General features: G+C 42.4%; 4 protein-coding genes across 4 annotated transcripts in view; 1 reads left to right on the forward strand and 3 right to left on the reverse strand.

The window, feature by feature from the left end:
• The window catches only part of LOC137995158 (uncharacterized), an 807-nt gene extending 357 nt beyond the window's left edge, over window positions 1-450 (reverse strand). Inside the window, exon 1 of the mRNA XM_068840734.1 lies at window positions 1-450. This exon is cut by the window's left edge and continues 357 nt beyond it. Coding sequence (XP_068696835.1) covers window positions 1-450 — 450 coding nt within the window.
• Window positions 451-687: 237 nt separating this feature from the next.
• Window positions 688-2,308, reverse strand: LOC137995159 (uncharacterized). The gene is made up of 2 exons (XM_068840735.1): window positions 2,249-2,308; window positions 688-1,707 (listed from the first exon to the last, which is right to left on the reverse strand). The coding sequence occupies exons 1-2, from the start codon at window positions 2,306-2,308 to the stop codon at window positions 688-690; spliced, it is 1,080 nt and encodes a 359-aa protein (XP_068696836.1).
• A 1,601-nt stretch (window positions 2,309-3,909) lies between these two features.
• LOC137994407 (uncharacterized) lies at window positions 3,910-21,491 on the forward strand. The gene is made up of 7 exons (XM_068839980.1): window positions 3,910-4,288; window positions 4,689-4,828; window positions 5,026-5,159; window positions 13,193-13,376; window positions 18,430-18,609; window positions 18,786-18,926; window positions 19,797-21,491. The coding sequence occupies exons 1-7, from the start codon at window positions 4,065-4,067 to the stop codon at window positions 19,940-19,942; spliced, it is 1,149 nt and encodes a 382-aa protein (XP_068696081.1). The 5' UTR covers window positions 3,910-4,064; the 3' UTR covers window positions 19,943-21,491.
• A 151-nt stretch (window positions 21,492-21,642) lies between these two features.
• Window positions 21,643-23,286, reverse strand: LOC137995160 (uncharacterized). The gene has a single exon (XM_068840737.1). The coding sequence runs from the start codon at window positions 23,284-23,286 to the stop codon at window positions 21,643-21,645; it is 1,644 nt and encodes a 547-aa protein (XP_068696838.1).
• Between the last annotated feature and the right edge of the window lie 1,714 nt (window positions 23,287-25,000).

Raw genomic sequence — 25,000 nt, forward strand, 5'->3', positions numbered from 1 at the left:
CAGCAACTCCAGACGAGGGATAGTTTGTTTTATCTGACATTCCACCCTCGCCTCATACTCTACTCTCATGTAGACCACAGCTCCATAAGCCTTTTTCGATGCGTCAGCAAAACAGTGAAGTTGGACTGAATTGACCTTGTCTCCATTCAATCCCTTAGCATAACATCTCTTAAAGCTCACTCTTCCAGCCTGTCTCAAATCCGATAGAGTCGCCAGCCACTGGTGATTGAGTTCAGCATCAACCAACTCGTCCCAGTCTTTTCCAGCCTTGCAAAGTTTCTGAAAGATCATCTTGAATGGAAGAATGACTGGAGCTATCAACCCCAAGGGGTCAAAAAACCTTGTAGCTGTACTGAGAATCATTCTTCTTGTTGCTGGTTGGGCATCTACATCTCCCAATGTCTTGTTCACATCATAAATCAGTTCATCTTGGGTTGGGTTCCAAAGCATTCCCAAAACCTTTTGTCCTTTTCTGTACTTTGCTTGAAAACTGATTTAGAGAAGCTTTCGTCTTCTTCTTCTTCTACTCTAGGTCCATTGCTCTTTTCAAAGTCATCGCTGAAAGCTTCATCTTGTTCCAGTGATTTCAGCAGACTTTCTGAATTGCTACTCCACTTTCTCATATTGAAGCCTCCTGACTTAAGACAGAGCTTTATCTTCTTAGCCAATTTGAACGCACTATCCACGTCACCATTTCCAGACACAGTCATCAACATGTAAAGACTTCAACAGCTCTCTTGCAAGTGCACTGTCCACTGGCAAACATGTGTTCAAATGATGTCTGATTGTGGCATTTAGAATGAAAGGACTTGAGTTTACACCAAATACCACACGTGCAAAACGTAGTACCATGACTTCTGGACTTTCCTTATTCGGATCTTCAACCCATAAAAATCTCACAAAGTCCCTGTGTTCAGGATCAATCTCAATGTTCAAAAACACCTTCTCAATGTCTGCAGTTAGGGCAACTTCATGGACTCTGAACCTCAGCAAAATGTCAAATAACAAGGGATTAAGAGAAGGTCCAATGTGCAGACAGTCATTTAAACTAGGCCCAAACACTTTAGATGAGGCATCGTATACAACTCTCACCTTAGTTGTATCTCTGTCAAGTCTCACTACTGTCCTGTGTGGAAGATAGTGGACATCTCCAGGCGGTGGTATTTGATCTTGTGGTACCATTTCAACCACACCACTGTGCAGTTGCTCTCTAATCACACCATCATACTGCTTCAGAATTTCTGGTTGGTTCTTGAGCTTCTTGATTGTTGTTGTCAGTCTACGCAATGCCACTGTATAATTGTCTGGTAACGTGGGGTGATTATCCTTGAATGGTAACTTGACCTGGTATCTCTTTCCAGTAAATGTGATGTCATTTGAAAACTTGTCATAGACTGAAGTTTCATGTTCCTTAATGCCCAAAGTTTCTAAGTCCCAAAATTTCTGCAGATCATCCTTTTTATCACTTATCTCTGTGGACTCTATCTTTAACACATGCGTGGAACTCAGATTCACAGTGCATGACCTTGTCAATGTTGAGCACATAGTTGGTCCTGATAAAACCCAACCTAAATTGGTTTCAAGGGCTACTGGTCCATAGGGATCTCCTTTAATGATGTTCCCAGTAAAGAATGACCAGTAATAATCTGCTCCTATCAGCACATCAACACTGACAGAATCACTTGTATCACATGCAAGTTGTAGACCCTGCAAGTAGGGGTAGCATTCCAACGTGGTTCGAGACCGTTGATTGGACACTGGGCTGCAAATTACTGGTACAACATATGAGGTGATATACACATAACACGTAATTTTTTAAGTTGGCATTTTCTGAAGTAAGGCAATTTTGGTAAACCAAGTAATCAAAAATGGTGTTATTTGCCAATGTCAAGAACGTTGGCTGATATAAGCATCTTGCTCTCAATTTTTAACCACGGTACGGGACACTTAACGATAAGGAAAACTTTATTCATGAAATCGTGGTTATCACGACTATCGAAAAGAAACTTCACAACTTTTTAACTTTCCACCAGCAGATCTATAGATATTGCTATGAACAGGTATGGATAAAATTATACCGTACTTTAACTATTTACAACACCACTAACAGATGTATAGAAATTTCCATGAACAGGTCTGGATGATATATCAACCCATACTTTAAACTTTTTACCACATCAGTAGCAGTTTTATAGAAATTCCATGAACAGGTCTATATAAAATATGATCCCATACTTTGGCTTTTTACCACATCACTACCAGCTTTATGGAAATTTCCATGAACAGGTCTGGATAAAATATGATCCATACTTAAGCTTTTTGCCACATCACTAACAGCTTTGTGGAAATCTCCATAAACAGGCCTGGATAAAATATGATCCCATATGTAAACTTTTAATCATATCACTAGCAGATCTATGGAAATTTCCATGAACAGGTCTGGATAAAATATGATCCCATATGTAAACTCTTGACCACATCACTAGCAGATCTATGGAAATTTCCATCAATAGGTCTGGATAAAATATGACCCCACATGTAAACTTTTAATCATATCACTAGCAGATCTATGGAAATTTCCATGAACAGGTCTGGATAAAATATGATCCCATATGTAAACTCTTAACCACATCACTAGCAGATCTATGGAAATTTCCATGAACAGGTCTGGATAAAATATGATCCCATATGTAAACTCTTAACCACATCACTAGCAGATCTATGGAAATTTCCTTGAACAGGTCTGGATAAAATATGATCCCACATGTAAACTCTTAACCACATCACTAGCAGATCTATGGAAATTTCCATGAACAGGTCTGGATAAAATATGATCCCATATGTAAACTCTTAACCACATCACTAGCAGATCTATGGAAATTTCCATGAACAGGTCTGGATAAAATATGATCCCATATGTAAACTCTTAACCACGTCATTAGCAGATCGATGGAAATTTCCATCAATAGGTCTGGATAAAATATGATCCCATACTTCAGCTTTTTGCCACATCACTAAAATCTTTATGGGAATTTCCATAAACAGCCCTGGATAAAATATGATCCCATATGTAAACTTTTAACCACATCACTAGTAGATCTATGGAAATTTCCATGAACAGGTCTGGATAAAATATGATCCCATACTTAAGCTCTTTGCCACATCACCAAAATCTTTATGGAAATTGCCATAAATAGGCCTGAATAAGATATGATCCCATATGTAAACTTTTAATCACATCACTAACAGATCTATGGAAATTTCCATGAACAGGTCTGGATAAAATATGATCCCATTCTTAAGCTTTTTGCCACATCACTAACAGCTTTATGGAAATTTCCATAAAGATGAGTAGCATGATCACTGTACCCATTCCTGTAACATACCTAAAAATTGTGAAATTGTGTTTATTGGGGTGAAAATCACTTATTTTGGCTTATTCTACACCCAGACTTTCATATCTTTCTAATTGTTCAGAAAATATTAAAGTTTGGTCTGTCAAAATTGAATTTTTGATTTACCCATGACCCCTTGCAGGCGTGGTCTTTCACACAGATAGTCAAATTTGAGGCAAATAAAAAGTGAAAACAGAAAGCTTTCACTACATGGAGGATAGCATCCCCTCATTTAGTTCTATTGACACCCTAAACGCTGGCTTTCTGCTCCACTTTTTTGCTCCACTTTATAATTTGAGGTCAGAGCAGATGTCTCTCTCAATTTCCTGAAAATTGACCCTGAAAAGACATTGTGGACTTCCCAATAATATCCATAGAGGAAAGGTTACCAAGCCTTGTGATGGAAATCAAATCATAGCTTCTTTGCCAAATAGGTTGTGATGTTTACTGGCACTCAAGACTTGGTTCAATATGTTTAAAAAAACGTAGCGACTCAGTCAAAGGCTAATATTTTCGCAACCCTGAAAGCTACGATGACGAAACTGTGGAAATAGCTAGGGGAACTTGTGAGCATTCAGAAAATTCTCAATTTTGGAAAAGGTTTTCAAAACCTTTGAAGAATTTAAAATAAAAGACCAGACAAGCAGTGTTAGTCAAGCAAAGAAGCTTATGTGTGGAGCGATGCAACAACCAAACTTGGTTGCCTCCAAGTTTAAATGCATTCGTGGGCTAGATACAGACAGCCTGAAAGCTTTGTTAGCAAAAGTTGCAGATGGGGAAATGTCATTTGCAGAAATGAAGCTTAGAGTTATGGAGATAAAGAACATAGCAGCTCTGAAGACAGAGTTTGTAAAAAAAGCAGGTTGTGAATCCTGGGAGGAAGCATTAGAAAGGTGACATACATGTAGGCAAGACAAAGCCTCTACAAATAATTGTACCATACGAAATATACTGTTTTACACAAATTAATGCAAACAACTGAAATTTAAGGTAAATACTAAATCTGTGTTCTGGTGTTATTTTTTTCTGTAATCTTGTGTAGCATACCTCCTCTCTTTTCAGACATAACAGTCATAATACATCTTTGATGACCCATTCTAAATACAGCAAAATACAGTCATAATACATCTTTGATGACCCATTCTAAATACAGCAAAATACAGTCATAATACATCTTTGATGACCCATTTTAAATACTTGTGTGTACAGCTGGTGTACTGTGATTATAAAGTTGTGTTTATTGGGCCAGTCTACCTTATTCATACTTTAACACATTGTTTATCAATAATTAAGGTTTCCAGATTTTACATCAGAAGAGCTCCTCCAGCAGTTTATTGGCTCAGTTCATAAACGAAAGGCAGACAGGGAGTTCCTGGCACTTATTGAAAGAGCCTTGCAAGCAGAAGTGTCAGTGCACGATAATGGCCAGAGTGGTAATTCTTAAGTTTTAATGCATCTATAGAATTGTGATTACTACAACAGACAGTTGTTAAGAAACACTTTCATACATTACATGTACATTGTACATGTGCATTTTATTGATGCTAATTATTCAGTGGGAGTGTATTTTAGTTGCCAACATTAACATAGTTTGACTGATGACTAATTTGACTGCTCTTTTTCATTGAAGGCCACTCCACACTGTGTAAAATCAATGGAACATGGTATTGTGCTTTAAGATCTGAGGGACATAAAGTCACTTCAGAACTCCTAAGGAACATCCCATTCACTGGCGCAGACCTCACAGTGATACAGGACCAACCAGTAAGTTCAACAATGTGCAAACTGATTTTTTAATTAGTGGTTTAATGCCATTTGTTGCAGCAGAATCGTGCGTGACATTTCTTTTTTGTGTGACGTTTTATTGTATTGCGGTGGTCTGGACCTTGCCGGGTCCCGGATGACCACGCGAGTTGACACTGTGGTGAATTGTTTTTCCGCTGAAGGTTTTAGTAAGATAGTTAAGTTAAGGTTCTCTACTTTACGGTAGCAAGGACTCCATTGTTTACGGATCAAGGTTTCTATAAGGTGTTGCAAGGATATTAGCACACAGATGTAAGTTTTTCTGTTTATTTAGAGTGATTTGTTTCTTGTTTTATTGTATTTTCATATTCGCCCCTAGCGCGCTTTGTAATGCTAGGTTTTGTTGTTTTCTTATAGTTTTCGTTACCGCATTATCGCATCATATCATTGTATTACCGCTTCGCTCATCGGTTCCGAATCTGCTATTTGTGAAGGAAATCAGTGATAGCAATCAAGACTGCGTGTAAATGAATCTCTGTGGATCTTTCAAATCGACTGAGTTGTTGTTGTATGTTATATGGCTCGTCGTAAGGTCTTAGTGTAGCAGTTCCGCCGCTACATTTCGTAACGAAAAATCTTTATACTGACGTTCCAAGATCTACAAAGGAAATTGTTATTGGAATGTATTGTATTGATCTTTAATTCTTCGGATTTTCGTCGTATTAGTTGTGGAAATTCGCTCTGTGAAATTGTCGAGAGAGCGGCAAATTACTCCATCACATGTATGGCAGAATCTAGTCACCAGGAACTCGCAGACAACTTTAATGTTCCAGGCGAATCAAATGTGCTGCAATTCGAAGAAAAGAATGGTGAAAGCGAGTCTGTGGAAAAAACTTCGAGCGATGTAAAAGATGCTACCCAGCCATGGGATTCACTGGGCCCACGGCAACGGAATCCATCGGAAAAGGGCCTTGAAGAACGAATTAATTGGCTTAAGCAACAGCGTATAAACGCTCTCCGAGCTGTGTCACGGAAAAGGACTGAAGTATCTGATCTTATGGTCAACTCCAACAATTTACACCTAGTGAAGAATGAGCTGGCTAATTTAAATGATTTAATCGAACATTATAAAGAAACCTTTCATGCCTACTATAAGGAGCTAACTGATGATGAAACCAAAGACCGAGAGTACGCTCATTATGATGAGGAAATCAAGGGTATTATGGCGTACCTGCATCCAGTATATGCGTGGATATCACAAGCCGAAAGTCACCTAACTGACCAGCTAGAAAGGGCTAGCAGTAAGGGATCCAGACGGTCATCAAAAACAAGCTCCCGTTTGTCTGCTAGAGAAAGGGAAAGAGTTCGTCTGGCAGAGCTGAAGGCTGAAAGATCAATGCTTAAACAGAAACAGGCCCTGAGAGCCGCAGAAGAGGATTTGGAGTTAGAACTTGAGATAGTAAAGGCTGAAGCGAGGGGGAAAGCATTGGAGGAATTGGACAGAGAGCATAACCCCCCGCTGCCATGTGGTTCAAGTCCACCATCTGCTGTTGCATCCTTTTCCCCGATTGTGATACCATCTGTAGCGGCATCATTACCCAATGAAGTTACTTTAAAGCCCGAAGTATTCGTTCCTACTACTCAAACCCCAGCTACAACGGAGACACAGGCTAAGTCCGTCCTGCAAGGCCCAAGAATCAGTGCGGCTACAGATTCCATTGTCAAGACTTCCACATCTAATCCTAAGGCTGCAGAGTTTATTCCTACCACATTTGCAGATGGTACCTCGTCTACACCATATACTGGTCATGGTTCAAAAAACTCCAAAGAAATTGCACACGGAATTTCTGAAATTCAGTCACCTCAGCTGGTGGAGCGTACCTTTCAGAGTGTAATAGAGTTACAACAGAGACAAAATGAAACCATTATTGCAACTCACCAGCAGTTGACTGCTGCAATAACATTGCCTCAGCCAACCATAACTAAGTTCAAGGGAGATCCTATTGAGTATAACACATTTATTATGGCCTTTGATGCTCGTATTCACTCCAAGGCGACGTCGAATGCTGACCTTTTGTACTACCTGAATCAGCATCTCGAGGGTGAACCTGCAGATCTTATTCAAGGATGTTTACATATGAGTCCTGATGAAGGTTACCTGGAAGCCAGACGTCTACTACAGAAAGAATATGGGGACCCATACAAGATCTCAACTGCTTACCTTAACAAGATCCTGCAATGGTCTCCAATTAGATTTGATGACAACCAAGGTCTGAAACGGTTGTCGATATTCTTGACAAAATGCACAATAGCCATGAAGAGTATTTCGTATATGCGTGTCCTCGATCACGCACCAAACATGCAAGCTGTAGTCTCCAAGCTCCCCGCTAACCTGCAAGCTAAATGGAGGGATCAGGTCTTTAAGAAGAAGAAGAGGGTGAACGGTGCAACGTGTTTTGCCGACCTTGCTGAATTTGTTGAGTCTGCATCGGAGTCAGCCAATGATCCAGTGTTTGGAAGGGAGGCCTTGAACAAGAGAAAGGAAGATGTTAAACCTCTGAAAGTGAAGGAACCATTGAATAAAGGAAGGGAACTGCCCAGTAAGGCTAAGATGCCGCCAAGGAAACCGGAAAGCCCGTGGAAATACAAGGAAAGCAGTTTTGCAACAAATCCATCTGGAACCGTTAAGCCCCCAGTCTCAGATGGGGCCGGGCCCACTAACAACCGTGGTAGCCCATCCTGTCACCTTTGCAGTCGTGCTCATGATCTGGATGATTGCGAACTATCTAATAGGAAAACACTGGAGCTTAAGAGAGCATTCTTGAGAGAAAGGAATATGTGCTTTGGATGTTATGGAACAAATCACCTCTCAAGGAACTGTTCAAACAAACGAAAGTGCAAACATTGTGGCAGGCTGCATCCTTCTGCCCTTCACATCGATGACTTCCAGCTGCCACAAAAGGACAATACCAGCCCTGCTAAGCAGGAGAATGACAAGGCAGTAAACAATACCGGCACTAACCCTCAGAATGCTTCATGCCATGCTGCTAAACTGAATGAATCAGTCATTTTACACGCAATCTTGCCAGTACGTGTGAAGAGGAAAGGCAATACTGAAACCATTACAACTTATGCCTTCTATGATAATGGTAGCGGTGGCTGTTTCTTAACGGAGAACCTTAAAGAACAGCTTGGCGTTAAGGGTGAAAGGACGGAATTACAGCTTGGCACCATGCATGGCCAAAGCCTTGTGACCACCGCTGTTGTAGACAGTTTGGTTGTGACGGACATGGAAGATAGAAACCCAGTTGAATTACCTCGCTCCTACACAAGAATGGAAATACCTGTAGCCGAACAGCAAATCCCAACCCCTGAATTGGTGAAGCAGTGGGAACACCTACGAAGTGTCGCTGAAAGGATGCACAAGTTTATTCCGAACTTAGAGATTGGCTTGCTGATTGGCAGCAATTGTCCTGCGGCACTGGAACCTTTAGAAGTAGTGCCAAGAGGTGACGAAGGGCCTTATGCAATGCGATCATATGAAATATGCAAATATGCAATATGAAATATGCAATGCGATCATATGAACGAGCGCACCGGTGGCTCAGTTGGTTAAGCACCGGGCTGTCACGCGGGAGGTCGTGAGTTCAACTCCGGCCGGACCAACACTCAGGGTCTTTAAATAACTGAGGAGAAAGTGCTGTCTTTGTAATGACATCTGCAAATGATTAGACTTTCAAGTCTTCTCGGATAAGGACAATAAACCGGAGGTCCCGTCTCACAAACCTTGTTCACATATAACTCTGTGGGACGTTAAAGAACCCACACACTATTCGAAAAGCGTAGGGGACGTGGTTCCCGGTGTTGTGGTCTATCTTCATCACTTACATCATCACTCATCATGGGTTGGGAGGGTTCAGTGGGCTCATAAATGGACTGATAGCGGCTGCCATCGGCGCCCTTAGTATGCTGATGTCCGAGCCCACTGCAAAAATGCTATGTAAATAGGACACGTATGTTTGTCCTATCAATCAATCGCGACATTACATTACTATTGCATCATGGCTGGACTCTGACTGGAACGCTGCATGTAAGAGACACTCCATGCCCCAGTAATGTCATTTGCCATAGAATCACAGTTCGAGAGGCAGAGTCAGTCAAGGAGATGATATCGCCCCAAGCGATTCAGCAAATGTTCCAGTTAGATTTTAACGACCGCAAGTCTGGTCCGGACGAATACAGTTATTCCCGGGAGGACAAAAAGTTCATTACTGGGATAGAGCAAAGCATCCAACATCATAATGCTCATTACGTAATACCATTGCCATTTAGAAATTCTCAAACGACGATGCCAAACAATCGCGATCAAGCATTGAAACGAGCGATGTGGCAGAGAAAGAAGATGCTGCGTGATGAGAATTACAGGAACGATTATGTAAGTTTTGTAAACGAGGTGATATCAAGAGGACATGCAAGAAAGGTGCCGGAAGACCGTCTAGAAGTTGAACCCGGGAAGGCATGGTACCTACCACACCAAGCTGTTGTAACTTTGCCTTGAAGCAGACGGCTAATGACACCGAATCCCAAAGTGGATCACTTGCAGCTGAAACCATCCGATGAAACTTCTACGTGGACGATTGCCTTGGTTCCGTCAAAGATGAACAAGTTGCCATTGAATTGATCCAAGGTCTTAGTGAAGCATGTGCACACGGAGGGTTTAACTTGACTAAGTTTATAAGCAACAGCCGTGCTGTCTTGGAATCTATTCCGCCCGAGAAACGTTCTAAAGAGGCCAGAGACCTTGACCTCGGCAGCGATCGTTTGCCTGTTGAACGTGCCCTCGGGGTACAATGGTGTGTGGAATCTGATGCCTTCGAGTTTCGTATAGTTCTTAATGACAAGCCACCAACAAGAAGAGGAATATTGTCAGTGGTCTCCTCAATTTATGATCCACTGGGCTTTGCCGCGCCATTTACGCTTCCAGCGAAGAAGATACTCCTGGACCTCTGTCGCGAAGAGATGGGATGGGATGACACTGTTCCTGAGCAATACCAAGTTAGATGGGACAAATGGTTAAGTGAGCTACCACTTTTGGAACAGTTCAAGGTTAATAGGTGTGTCAAGCCAGCAGAGTTTGGAACCGTGGTGTCCCAGCAGATACATCTTTTTTCCGATGCTAGTTCTGTTGGATATGGCTCTGTTGCTTACTTGCGACTGCGCGATAACAGCAATCGCATTTACTGTTCTTTCCTTATGGGCAAAGCACGACTTGCTCCCATCAAGTCTGTCACGATTCCACGTTTAGAGTTACGGCTGCCACAGTCTCAATTCGACTTGGAGAATTGTTGAAGAGAGAAGTCGACGGCAATCCTGATTTTGTGTACCATACGGACTCCACCACTGTGTTGCGCTATATTGCCAATGAACAGCAACGCTTTCATGTGTTTGTTGCAAATCGGGTGCAGCTTATTCGCGACTGCTCACGTTTAAATCAGTTGAAGTACATAGACACAAAGGAAAACCCGGCAGATGATGCTTCCAGGAGACTGAATGGACTTGCTCTCATTGAAGGGAAGCGTTGGTTGCAAGGCCCAGCTTTTTTGTGGAAACCAGAGAGTGAGTGGCCTCGACAACCGCGTATGGTGAACCAGGTCCCAGCTGATAACCCAGAAGTAAAGGGGACAACCGTGGCCTCAAGCAATGTAGTGATCGTCAATCAGTCAGCTAGTGCTGCAAGCAAACTGATATACCACTTCTCTGATTGGCATCGGTTAAGGACAGCTGTAGCTGTGTTCCTGTGAGTAAAGAAGATATTGCAAATCAGATGTAAGGAACGTATAAATGTCAAGGAAGAAGTGTCAAGAGACGACAAAAACCTCGCAGACCGAAGGAAGCCTTCAATAATCAAAACAGCTAAGCATAACGACACTGAAGAGCCTTGCTCACCTCTTACCGTGCAAGACCTAGTAGACGCTGAGTTCGCTCTCCTAAAATTTGTCCAGGACTTAGCATTTGGTAAGGGAATCCACGCCCTCCAAGAGTTGGAGAATGAGAATAGCCTAGACAAGGAGAAGCTGCAGAAACAGAAGAAAGCAAGTATAAAGATTAACAGTCATATCCAGCGCCTTGACCCCTTCTTAGAAAACGGTATCCTCAGAGAGGTAGACTCAGGCGTGCAGATTTGCCACACGAAACGAAGCATCCAGTGATTTTGCCACCGAAAAGTCATGTCACTACGCTACTCATCCGTCATGCTCATAAACGGTTGGGTCACGCTGGGCGCGGTCGTGTTATTTCAAGCCTACGCGAGAAGTATTGGATCATCAAAGTGAACACAGCAGTGCGCCATGTGATATCAAAGTGTGTCTTCTGCCGTCGCAATTACAGCAGACCAGGTGTACAGAAGATTGCAGACCTACCCATGAATCGAATCTCCCCACCACTACCATTTACTTACACTGGTGTTGACTACTTTGGGCCCTTCATCATCAAGGAGGGGCGCAAGGAAATGAAAAGATACGGCGCTCTTTTCACGTGTTTGGTTAGCCGAGCAGTCCATATTGAGGTTGCAAGTTCTCTTGAGTCAAGTTCATTTATTCAAGCACTCCGGCGCTTCATCGCCCGCCGTGGTCCTGTCAGAGAAATAAGGAGTGATAACGGTACAAACTTTGTTGGCGCACGAAACGAGCTGCTCCAAGCCATAGAAGAAATGGATCATGAAGAGATCCATGCCAAACTCAAGAAGGAAAACATTGACTGGATCTTCAACCCACCCGCCGCCAGCCACATGGGTGGCGTTTGGGAGCGACAGATCAAGACCACAAGGAAAGATCTCGCTGGATTAATGGAAGAATATGGTCATTGCTTAGATGAGGAATCGTTTCGGACCCTAAAGTGTGAAGTGGAGGCAATTATTAATTCAAAACTCCTGACGACAGTCTCTGGCGAGCCTAACGACCTTGAGCCGCTTACTCCCAACCACATCTTGACAACCAAGTCAACTGTGATATTACCACCATCAGGCAAGTTTCAGAGCTGTGATGTGTATATGCGTCGGCGGTGGAGAAGGGTACAGTATTTAGCAAATCTATTTCGGTCTCGGTGGAAGAAGGAGTACCTCGTTGTGATGCAGGAAAGGCACAAATGGCAACATCCTCAGCGAAACCTGGTTGAAGGGGATGTTGTGATAATCCGAGAAGAGAATGTTCCGCGTAATGCCTGGTCGTTGGCCCTTGTTGTGCGAGTGGAGCCTGATTCACAAGGCTTCGTCAGGTCTGCTGTCGTCAAAACGCGAGAAACTACATTGAGAAGACCAGTCAACAAGCTTGTCCTAATTCTGCCCAAGAAGGAACAGGAAGGAGATCAAGAGAAGTAAACGCCCCTCAGACGTTTAGTTGCCGGGAATGTTGCAGCAGAATCGTGCGTGACATTTCTTTTTTGTGTGACGTTTTGTTGTATTGCGGTGGTCTGGACCTTGCCGGGTCCCGGATGACCACGCGAGTTGACACTGTGGTGAATTGTTTTTCCGCTGAAGGTTTTAGTAAGATAGTTAAGTTAAGGTTCTCTACTTTACGGTATCAAGGACTCCACTGTTTACGGATCAAGGGTTCTATAAGGTGTTGCAAGGATATTAGGACACAGATGTAAGTTTTTCTGTTTATTTAGAGTGATTTGTTTCTTGTTTTATTGTATTTTCATATTCGCCCCTAGCGCGCTTTGTAATGCTAAGTTTTGTTGTTTTCTTATAGTTTTCGTTACCGCATTATCGCATCATATCATTGTATTACCGCTTCGCTCATCGCTTCCGAATCTGCTATTTGTGAAGGAAATCAGTGAGAGCAATCAAGACAGCGTGTAAATGAATCTCTGTGGATCTTCCAAATAGACTGAGTTGTTGTTGTATGTTATATGGCTCGTCGTAAGGTCTTAGTGTAGCAGTTCCGCCGCTACACCATTCATAAGGAGTATTACTAAATTAAGTCGCAAGTACTGTAAAATACTTTAATTTCAATGATAGGGTATTGATATAAGTTGTTATTTATGTCTACTTCTAGACCTGGTGTGAGGAGAAAGTTAAATCGGTGATAAGACAGATCTGTGGTCTGAATACAAGATCAAAACTTTCAAACTACATAATTGTGATAAGAAAGAAGTCAGATCCAAGCCTCTTTGAAGAATGCACCCCAGCTGGCAAGGGTCACATTATGTATGTGGCCTGGAGTGGAATGTCTGCCAAAGGTATCAGACTAGTGTGTTAATGCTGTAGGATTAGGCATTGCATGCTGGGATCGATAGGTCGGCCATCTTGAATAAACCTCGTGCTAGTTTGCGTTACTCGATCGAAGTCTCCTTTCTTCTTCGCCTGATACTATATGGTGGCAGCGGTCTTGACCCCTCCAACGCCTTAAAACAGAATGGCAGACCAACCCGGAGATGCTCCTGCAGTTGAAAATCCGCCTCCACCCGTTAATCCGCCTATACAGCCTGTAAACTCTCTTCCGCTCCCGAGCAAGTTCCAGGGGGTAAACAACCCGAATCAAGCCGACATGTGGCCCAGATGGCTTCGACATTTTGAGCGTTATCGGATCGCTTCTGGCCTTCAACACAAATCAAACCAGGAACAGGTTGGAACATTTCTTTATGCAATGGGGGATTGTGCGGATGACATCGTCAAAACGTTAAGCATAAACGAAGCAATCGCTTCCTTCGAGGACGTCAAAACTGCCCTAAATGGCTATTTTTATCGTCGAACGAGCTCGGTTCAATGGACGAAGACAAAACCCCGGTGAATCCGTGGACACCTTTATTCAAGATTTATACCGCCTCGCCGAAAATTATGATTACGGAACTCTGAAAGATGAACTTATAAGAGACAGAATTATTGTTGGAGTCCTCGATGATTCACTGTCCGACCGCCTACAAGCTAAATCTGACCTCACTCTCGCGGACGCTGCTCGCATAAGCCGACAAGCCGAAGCAAGAAAACAAAATCGAACCATTGTCCGTGGAGTAGAAACTCAAAATGAAGTTGATTACGTCAGTCAGCCACGCTCTCACAACAAAGAACAAGCCACAAACAACCCACCTGCTCGTAACCGAAACGAAGGATACATAAAAGAGCCCTCCAAGAATGACCGTCCCTGTTTTTGGTGTGGCCGCCAGAGCCACGATGGGAAGTATTGCCCAGCTAGAGACACTATTTGTAACAACTGCAACAAGAAGGGACATTTCCAGTCTGTCTGTCTCAGCAAGAAACCTTATCCGAGAAAGGTACATGCTGTAGAAAAACAAGAGGAGGAAGACATACACTTCCTCGGTGAGATCGGTTGTGAGAAGAACTATTGGTCTGCACAAATAGGAGTGAACGGTCGTACAACGCGCTTCAAGCTTGACACGGGGGCAGCAGTGACTGTCCTTAGCGATGATGTCCAGTGGCTACAAGATGTTGAATTAACCAAGACATCCCAGGTTCTATGCGGTCCTGGAAACACTCAACTGCCTGTGAAAGGTCTGTTCTATGCAACTCTTAAGTACAGACAATCAAAGTTAACTGAGCCTATATATGTGGTGTATAATCAGAAGAGTTCGTTACTCAGCAGGAGAGCTTGTGTCGAACTAGGACTCATAAGACGTGTTGACAAAGATATCGAAGAGGTGACCACGGGGCCAACAGATTTCAAAGCCGAATTTCCAGCACTCTTCAGCGGACTGGGAAAGCTTAAGACTGAATGCCACATAACACTTCGCCCTGATGCTAAGCCTTTCTGTATCTACAATCCCAGAAAGATTCCCCATCCACTGATTCCAAAGGTAAAAAGTCAAATTGAAACAATGCTTCTTCAAGGAGTGATCTCGCCTGTAACAGAGCCGACTGAGTGGTGTGCAGGTATCGTCCCTGTCCTTAAACCAAATGGCAGTGTGCGTCTCTGTGTTGACCTGACTCACCTTAACAAAGCAGTCCAGCGTGAGATACACCCAATACCTTCAGTGGATGAGAACCTTGCTAAACTGGGAGACAGTAAGATATTCTCCAAACTTGACGCCAACAGTGGGTTTTGGCAGATTCCCTTGGATGCCAAATCAAAACTGCTCACAACCTTTGCCACCCCATTTGGACGCTTTTGTTTCAACAGACTCCCATTTGGTATCAGCTCCGCCCCAGAGATCTTCCAACGCACTGTGTTCAAGATACTTGAGGGCTTGGAAGGGACCCTCTGTCAAATGGACGATGTTCTCATTCACGGAGTAGACCAGTCGGAACATGATGGACGCGTACGAGCTGTTCTCCACCACTTACAAGAAGATGGGTTGACCCTTAATGACAAATGTGAGTTTCCACGATCATCAATCAGATTTCTCGCTCACATCATTGATAGCTCTGGACTCCATGCGGACCCACAGAAGACCACTGCTGTGACCCAATTCCCAGTCCCTTCAGATGTCTCGGGGATACAGCGATTCATGGGAATGGTCAACCACCTTTGAAAATTTATTCCCAACCTGGCTGACCTCAGTGACCCCCTTCGTTAATTATTAAGCAAAGACAGTGGTTGGGTTTGGGCTGAACCCCAGCAAAAAGCCTTTGAGCAGATCAAGCAAGCGTTAGTGTCACCGACAGTCCTGGCACATTACAATCCAAACCGTCCAACGATCATTTCAGCGGATGCTTCCAACACAGGAATTGGTGCGGTCTTATTTCAAGGTCAAGATGACGGAGAGCGCCGCCCGGTGTTTTGCCTGTCAAGATCTCTTAGTGACACAGAGAAACGTTATGCCGTAATTGAAAAGGAAGCCCTCGCGACAACATGGGCTAGTGAGAGGTTCTCTGATTATGTGCTCGGCATCCCTTTCACCCTGAAAACAGACCACAAACCGCTTACTGTACTCCTGAATTCATCAGAGCTCTCAAAGATGCCCCCCCCGTATCCTGCGATTCCGCCTGAGACTTATGAGATACAGCTATCAAGTTCAATATGTGCCAGGAAAACATCAAGTTACTGCAGATACACTCTCACGTGCTCCTGCTGGCCTACCAGGGATAGACGATAAGCTGCTTGTCGAAGAAGTAGAGGCCTTTTCAACTCAGACCACTTCCTATCTCCCAGCCACGCCCAACCGACTACAGCAGATAAGGGATGCGCAGAAGGTAGACGAAGAATGCTCCCTTTTAAGATCGTATTGCCTTCACGGATGGCCCCCTTACTTGCCTCACCAGCCGTTACTGCACCCATATTGGGAGAAAAGAAGCCACCTCACGATTGTTGATGACTTACTCCTGTACGATGATCGTATAGTCATTCCGAGGAGCATGCAACTACAAATCCTCGACTGCATTCATATTGGTCACCTGGGTCTCACTAAGTGTAGATCCAGGGCACGCACTTCCGTATGGTGGCCGGGACTCTCTACACAAATTGGTGAGTTGATCACCCGATGCCACACCTGTGCCAAGGAACAACCAACGCCGAGAGAACTGCTTTTGCCTTCGTCCTTCCCAGGCCGCCCCTGGGAGAGGGAAGCAACAGACCTGTATGATTTTCAAGGAAGAAAATACATCATCGTGGTAGACTATTACTCGAGTTGGTTTGACATCAAAGAACTCTCTGATGAGACTTCTCATTCAGTTACAAAAGCTCTCAGGGAGCTTTTCGCCACACATGGAATCCCAGATGTCATTATGTCGGACAACGGGCCACAGTATAGCGCAGAGACTTTTCAACAGTTTGCAGAAGCATACCATTTCACCCATGTTATAAGTTCGCCAAAATACCCCCAGGCGAACGGCGAAGTCGAAGGAGCCATTCGCACAGCGAAGTCTATGCTGAGGAAAAACGAAGACATCTTCAGCGCCCTCTTGACTTACAGATCAACTCCTCTACAGAATGGCTACTCACCTAGTGAACTGCTGACGGGACGTCGCCTGCAAACACAGCTACCAACTCTTCCAACCCACTTGTACCCTAATGTGCAGATAAAAGATCGCCAGTTGGTGGAAGAAAAGGAAAGCTTGTATCGATTGAACCAACAGCGCAACTTTAACAGGCGTCACAGAGCAAAGGAACTGCCAACACTTGAACTGGGTGGCCGAGTTTGGATAAGAGATCAAGATCGGTATGGCCTGGTGACAGGGAAAACTGAGAAACCCCGATCTTATCTTGTGACTACAGAAAGGGGCACACTCCGACGAAACCGCTCTGCCTTAGTAACCGCAGCAAAACCAGCTGAAGCCGAACAACACTCAGCTATGCCGGCCTGTGATGTCACCCCTGCCTCACCAGTACCTGTCATTCCTGTATTGCCAGTGCCCAGCACTCCGTCGAGGCCTCAGACTACGCAGGTGCCCCCATCCTCACAGACAGTTGTCCCAGTAACTACTCTAGCAACAACGCTGGATGAGTGCGTACCTCCGCGAAGTCCAAGCCCTGCGGTCCTGACAACCCTGTCGGGAAGAGCTGTGAGACCTCCAGACGCTTGAATCTTTAGTTGAACATTGAACTGTGTGTGCCTCAGGGCTTCACATGAACATTTTGATTTGTTGTTCGTATTTCTGTTGTTGTTTGTTTTGTTATATTTTCATAGCTTTCCCTTTTGAGGGGGGGATGTAGAATTAGGCATTGCATGCTGGGATCGATAGGTCGGCCATCTTGAATAAACCTCGTGCTAGTTTGCGTTACTCGATCGAAGTCTCCTTTCTTCTTCGCCTGATACTATAAATGGTAAATGTATTTGCAACCAAGGTGACCCAGACAGATTTTCCTTTAACATGTTGGCTAGTACATTGTAAATTATTAGAAACCCACTAACTCAACCGTTACAATGGAACAAAAAAATAGTTCCTAACTATATATTTTGATAATTGTTTAGAGAGCAGGATTGGTGATGATTTTAAGAATCTCGACATTACTAATACTTTTGGTATTCTTTAAGAACTCTCAAGCCTCTGTACAATACACTGCGCTTTTATGTTACTGACTTTGCCTGTCCTTACAAATCTCAGCATATCTTTTTTAACAGAAAATTAGGAGATAAGGAGATAATAATTATCTATGGTAATAGACTATGATTAACCAATGAACTAATGAGAACAATAATATTATTGTTCTCATTATTTATGCTGTTTTCCAAGGATTTGTGACCCATCTTTAGCAAACATATTTATAACCTTGCAATGACGAGAAGTCAACAATGATGACCACTTAATCACCTGTACATTATTGTCAGTGTTAAGTCTGACTTAAGCTAAGTTTTCTCTGGTGATAATGTTCTTTATTAAACTTGTCTTATTAAATAGCTGGCACTGGACTCACAAATACAGTCGAAAAGGTTGCAGTCCTTTTTGTTGGGACAACTTCAAGGAGTGCCACAAATTGGTTTGTCGCCAAGAAAGAGCAAGATCTCATGAGACACCTCATAGAGGTCTTCATACCACCCAGAGGGATGCTGCTAGAGTTGGGGAGTTCACAGGCTCAAGGTACTTGGATTCCTGCTTATTTTTCTCCTGCTTGCAGTCTTTGATTTTCCTCAACGTGTTATTACAGCAATGCACAATTTACAGTGATCCAGGTAACAACTTCAGGAAGTCAATAGAATGATATGCATCTCTCTAATTCTTCTTCTCTCTAATTCTTCTCTCTAATTCTTCTTCAGTCCTTTTTGTTGGCACAACTTCAAGGAGTGCCACAAATTGGTTTGTCGCCAAGAAAGAGCAAGATCTCATGAGACACCTCATAGAGGTCTTCATACCACCCAGAGGGATGCTGCTAGAGTTGGGGAGTTCACAGGCTCAAGGTACTTGGATTCCTGCTTATTTTTCTCCTGCTTGCAGTCTTTGATTTTCCTCAACGTGTTATTACAGCAATGCACAATTTACAGTGATCCAGGTAACAACTTCAGGTAGTCAATAGAATGATATGCATCTCTCTAATTCTTCTTTAGGTGATTCCCTGGTTTTGCATTGCACAACCATACAGCGCATAATTTCTTGCATCAGTTGCGCGCGCAGTAGTGCGGGCACATTGAAATATAGCAGATTTTCATTGACGCCAAGCTTAATCCGTCAAGGAGTGGCTATTTTGTCCTTAACGAGTACAGTGACCCCCCATTTTTATTTTGTATTTTAGTTGAGAGTGTTGTCTTCGTGAAGTAGTAAAAAAAATAAGCAAAAATCTATGGCCAGTTTTTTGGAAATTTCACAAAACTGTATGGAAGAAGCCATTACAAGTGGAACAGACGCTCTAATAAAATCTATTTTGGGCTGATAAGTACTCCCAAAGCCATTCAAATACATTTTTTCAGGTACATAAGTGAATTAACCATACACTGAATGACACCAGGCTTTGCGTTATATCACGGATGGCTTTTATAAAATAGAGCTTTATTTGTCCAACATCGGGATGCACTGCAACTGTCAATGTGTCTTAAACAGCTGTGTTTGTAAGCATCGTCCATGGAAACGAGCACGATGACCTCCCTATTTTTATTACATTTTTATCATCACCTTGACAGTGTGCGAAGTTTCACCTGAAATCTACGACAAGTTATATTTCTAGGGAATCACCCTTGCTTCGTCATTTCATTTGTCAGGTCAGGAAGCCAGAACAGTTTAAAATAATAAAAGGAAGTAGAGTAATTGTGTTTGTTTATTAATCCTGTTTGCAGTGTCTTCTTCCCTAATACCAGCATTCGACTGCAAAGTGAATCTCCTGAGCATCTACGACAAACAAGATCCAGTCAGTGCATTCAACATGGAGATCACAAAACTGAGCAATGCAAGATCATCAGCGTCAGGCACTGATGCGGAGTGAAACTTTGCTGTTTATTGGTTGTCTTAAATTGGTGAAGCAAAGATCATGCAGACATAATTCCTAAAACTTTTAAAAGACATTTGCTGAGATTTCGTTTCGTTAATTATAAATTACCTACAAAAGTCTTGAGCGGAAAGCTTAACATTTAAGAACATTTCCTCCATAACAAGTTCCCCACGCTCTTTAATTGTGTATTTACATGGAAATTTCTATCTATTAGACACCTTGTGGCAAAGAATACCTGGAACTATTTTATCTAAGCAACTGGGATGTACGTGGAAATTTCTATAGACAACTTGTGGCAAAGAATATCTGAAACTAATCCGGGGGCTCGGATTTTTTCCGAGTTCCCAGTTGGTTCTACCATCATTTCATTTCTCATGTGTTTATATCATTCTCACGTTCGCTCACTTGGGTGGTTGGTTGGCCGCATCTCAGATATGCTTTAAGGTGACAGCGCGATGCAGTTGTGAGCTATGCTGTCAGTCATTTGACTCTGTAGCTGCGTGATGCAGCTCGAGTCAATACCCACATTTCACCCTTGCTCGCCATAGAGTCTCCAGTAGCTCAGTGGTTAGAGCATCCGACTAGATCACGGAGGGTCGTGGGTTCGAATCCCATCTGGGGCTCGGATTTTTTCCGAGTTCCCAGTTGGTTCTACCATCATTTCATTTCTCATGTGTTTATATCATTCTCACATTCGTTCAACTGGGATGTATATGGAAATTTCCATAGATACCTTGTGGCAAAGAATATCTGAAACTATTTCGTCTAAGCTAGTGGGATGTACATGGAAATTTCCACAGACACCTTGTGGCAAAGAATATCTGAAACTATTTCGTCTAAGCAACTGGGATGTATATGGAAATTTCCATACACATCTTGTGGCAGAGAATATGTGAAACTACTTTGTCTTGGCAACAGGGATGTACATGGAAATTTCTATAGACACCTTGTGGCAAAGAATATCTGAAACTATTTTGTTTAAGCAACTGGGATGTACATGGAAATTTCCATAGATACCTTGTGGCAAAAAATATCTGAAACTATTTCGTCTAAGCAACTGGGATGTACATGGAAATTTCCATGGACACGTTGTGGCAGAGAATATCTGACACCACTGTGTCTTGGCAACTGGGGTGTACATGGAAATTTCTATAGACAACTTGTAGCAGAGAATATCTGAAGCTATTTCGTCTAAGCAACTGGGATGTACATGGAAATTTCTATAGACACCTTGTGGCAGAGAATATCGGAAACGTTTATTTAAGAAAGTAGGCTTTGACATTATTAATTTTGGAAAGACCACTGTTGGCATAGATTATCAAATCTATTACATGAACTTCACAAGGAAATTATTTCTCGTACGTTTGGAGCATAACAAACCGTTCCTGTGCTACAGATGAGCTTTTGGTGAAATATATTTGTATTATTATAGAGCTGTGTACCATAAACAGATGGAAACATGCAATCCGTCGCACTAAGAGTGTAGCTGTTTAGCAACGCCGTGGCTAATGCTGTTACAAAGCATTAAAAATGAACTCCGACAAACAAACTCCATCTTGGTCAATTGTATGAGTAACATAGCCGATGGCGTTTTATGTCTTGCCTTGATAGACAACTTAGAGGTAGCTTTTTCATTTACTTTCCATTTTGTTGGAAAACATGCATATACACAGTTAATATTTTTTCCAAGTTCGTTACTTCAGGAAATGCCAACTTAAAAAATTATGTGTTACATTCATTTCATCCAACGTTCTGACACACAATTGCACAACATCACATTCCTTCACAGAGGCTGAGTTATCTCCAAATGTTTTGATCAAAAGTGTCTCCTTACCAATGGTTGGTAGGTTCAATTGTTCACACGCCTTACTGGTTATGTATGATCTCTGGATACAGGAATCAAATATCACATGGGCATTCAATCCAAGTTGTTGGTTATCTGGTCTGCAAACAAAGGCTTGGGCTACCTGTAACAACACAGAGTTGGCATTGTTGCTAACGTGCATTGCTGAAGTTCCAGCTTCTCTGCTCCTATCTTGAGATGATCCAGATCCATGTGGTGTTGCCTCGTCACTAACTACATTCGTGGATGTTGGAATGTTCCTTATTCTTTCACAAATGGTTACATGGTGTCTACCTTCACAGTTAAAGCATTTTGCCTTTGACGGACAATTTGTGGAGATATGGCCACCCTTCAGGCACACAAAACACTTGCCATTTCGTCTCAGTATTGTTCTCCTAGCTTTCGGTTCAGTGATGGTCATGCAGTTAATGGATTTGTGATTCTTCTTGCAAAAAACACATTGTTGAGTAAATTCCTCACTGCCTGTATAAAGGGCAGAGGCGGAATGGGGTTGTTTGCTTCTTGCTCTATACTGTTCAAACCTGGGTGTATTGGCATTTGCACCACTTGTTTTTATTGCAGTACATCTTTCCCTGGCTTCCAACTCAGTTTTCATTGCACTCAACAAGGCATCAAGATTCCATGATTCCTCACTGCTAAACTTACGGCTTACAACCAATCGTAACTCTGAGGGGATTTTTTCCATCACGACTGGGACCATTAAATTCCCAAAGGACCGTGATTCAACTCCTAACGCATTCAAACCTCGAATGTTGATTTCAATCTTGTCAAACAATTCACGTAATCTCTTTGTTTCATGCACTGAATTGACAGATGGAAGTTTCAATAAGGCATCCATATAATTTGATATCAGCAACTTCGGTTTACCAAATCGGTCCTGGAGAATGTCAATGGCTACTTTATAATTGTCTGCGGTCAGAGGCAGTCCAGCAATTGCGGATTCAGTATTGCTTGTTACACAACTCTTCATATAGGTGAATTTTTCAATGGCCGAGATGACAGTATTTCCATCGACAGCAGATTGAAATGTGTCCCAGAAACCCTGCCATTCTTGATAATTTCCCGAAAAGAATTTGAGTTTGAGTTTAGGTAGTTTCACTTTTGCGCTTTCGGTATTTCTGGTACTACTATTTTCCTGATTTGTCGCATGGGCCTGTGTGTGTTCGCCATGTTTCCCTTTCTCCAAACTCAAATCGATTTTCGCTAAAATACTGTAAACGTGCTCACAAAACTCACCAGAATCTTCTATTTCTTTCTCCAGTTCCTTTGGTTTGGTGAGCTCTAATATTGTCTCATCCAGCTTTTTGGTCGTTTCCAATTTTTCGGTCAACAAGGCTTTCAGAGCCGTTAACTTTTCCATGAACGACGTTAAATCTCCCACGTGTTCTGTCAAAATTTTCTCCACATTCCCCTCTGTTTTGTACAAAAAGGTCCTGTGTGCATCTCGTTTTTTCCTGTTCTTGTCGATATTCATGACGCTTTATGTCCATAAACACCCTTTTTGAGTAGACTTCGCCTTTTTCCAATTCAAAAAATCCTTCGATGACGGCAACAGCTTTGTTGTTCTACTCCTTCTTGTATTTCCTCCGGTTCGAAGGACCATGTAATGAATCTTTATGGTATATTTAATTCATTTCCTGGTGAATGATCTCTTTACAATTTTCCATACGAATTACCACTTCACTCGACCGTTTCAGGCCTTAAGCAAGGTTGAAATCTAAAACTCAATACTCAACTTGACACTCGAAGCGATCCAACGATCGATCAAAACTCAGGCTATAAGTCCTTCTTTTACACGTGACTTTCTTCCCGCCACACGTAATGTATGCTTATTTATGTCAAATCTATTTTTAACACCTCACGCGTCCAGCCCAGAGGAGGAATGAATAGTATCCCAGATTTCTTTTCGGCATCTCGTCCCAACGGGAAGAGCAAAATGGCGCGCTCGGTTGATGAAATACGCGATCTTCTTCGTGATTATTTCGTAGGTTTTCTCGATTATAATGGTGAGTGATTTGTGCCTGTCAATACTTGATCACTTTGTATTTAATTTCTGATATTTATTCATCAAGACTCACGGAAGACTACTCATATTTTGATAATTCAAAATGTGGTTGTTTCACAATGTGATCACTGAATATTTATGATAAAAAAGTTATGTACAAGCAAGACTTCGACAAGTAAATTCAAGTTGACTAAATTGTATCAAAGTTAAGACTTGACGATATAATAAAACTGTTTCTAGCTCGATTAGTTTTCACTTTAGGTTCTTGTGCATCGTAAAGTGTACCTTGATGGCTTTGTGTAAAGGTGAGAGTAAATAACGCAGTCTGTGACTCTTATCATTAAGAATGTCATTGAAAAGGGCATTGCATAAGTTGCGATGATGTTCATTTAACGAGACTAAATCCATACGAGTAATTGCTTCGTTGTAATTAAGACCGGGACACATAATTGCTAACGCCCTCTTCTGTATACGTTCCAGTTCATGCGTTCAATACTTTGGTAGGGAATAGTAGAACACAGGCACTGCATAGTCCAATACGGATCTTATGCATGTAGTTTAGAACAGCCTCAGATCCGCACAGGGTACCTTGGCCCTTTTAAATAGAACCAAAAAATATAACCTTTTTGATGCTTTCTTTCTTACGTCATTTATAAGTTCGTTCCACGATAAGACACTTGAGATGGTTACACCTAATAACTGTGCCCTTAGGCCTTGTTACTACTTCTAAATCTTTCCACCAACTTTAACTTGTTCAAATACTTGTTTCGTTCTTGCAAATGAAATTCTGAGTTCTTTAAATTTGTCTTGATTTACAGTGTTTTTTGACCTCTCAGCTCCTTTATCAGCAATAAGTTGTGCACCTCAGATTTCACCTTTTGGAACAACCTCTCATATCGTCGTATCATGCGCATTTTTCCAGACACAGGCGTCACTGAGTACTAGATCGTTGATCATTATAATGAACAGCCAAGGCCCTAATTTAGTTCCCTGAGGGGCTCCTGATGGAACTGAACCCCATACAGAGTAACAACCATCAGCTAGTTTGACGGTATACGGGTGCGAATCGCTGATTTTCAGGGCCACGACACGCTTCTTTTTGCACAGTGTACCTTGTCTGCCGGGCAAGACGCGTTAAGTTATCAAAACTAGCAGTAATTTGGACCCAAGACCGTGATGCGAG

The sequence above is a fragment of the Montipora foliosa genome, chromosome 3 (genome assembly GCF_036669935.1).
Source record: "Montipora foliosa isolate CH-2021 chromosome 3, ASM3666993v2, whole genome shotgun sequence".
Lineage (NCBI taxonomy): Eukaryota > Metazoa > Cnidaria > Anthozoa > Scleractinia > Acroporidae > Montipora > Montipora foliosa.

What these genes read in the sequence shown, in the direction of transcription:
- LOC137995159 (XM_068840735.1), bottom strand. Translation starts at nt 2,308, where the DNA reads ATGGATCATATTTTATCCAGACCTGTTCATGGAAATTTCCATAAAGCT. An exon ending in ATAAAGCTGGTAGTGATGTG is followed by an intron (nt 1,708 to 2,248) that starts GTAAAAAGCCAA and finishes CCCTACTTGCAG; the next exon opens with GGTCTACAACTTGCATGTGA.
- LOC137994407 (XM_068839980.1), top strand. Translation starts at nt 4,065, where the DNA reads ATGTGTGGAGCGATGCAACAACCAAACTTGGTTGCCTCCAAGTTTAAA. An exon ending in TGGGAGGAAGCATTAGAAAG is followed by an intron (nt 4,289 to 4,688) that starts GTGACATACATG and finishes TCAATAATTAAG; the next exon opens with GTTTCCAGATTTTACATCAG. An exon ending in GGGGAGTTCACAGGCTCAAG is followed by an intron (nt 18,927 to 19,796) that starts GTACTTGGATTC and finishes TCCTGTTTGCAG; the next exon opens with TGTCTTCTTCCCTAATACCA.
- LOC137995160 (XM_068840737.1), bottom strand. Translation starts at nt 23,286, where the DNA reads ATGAATATCGACAAGAACAGGAAAAAACGAGATGCACACAGGACCTTT.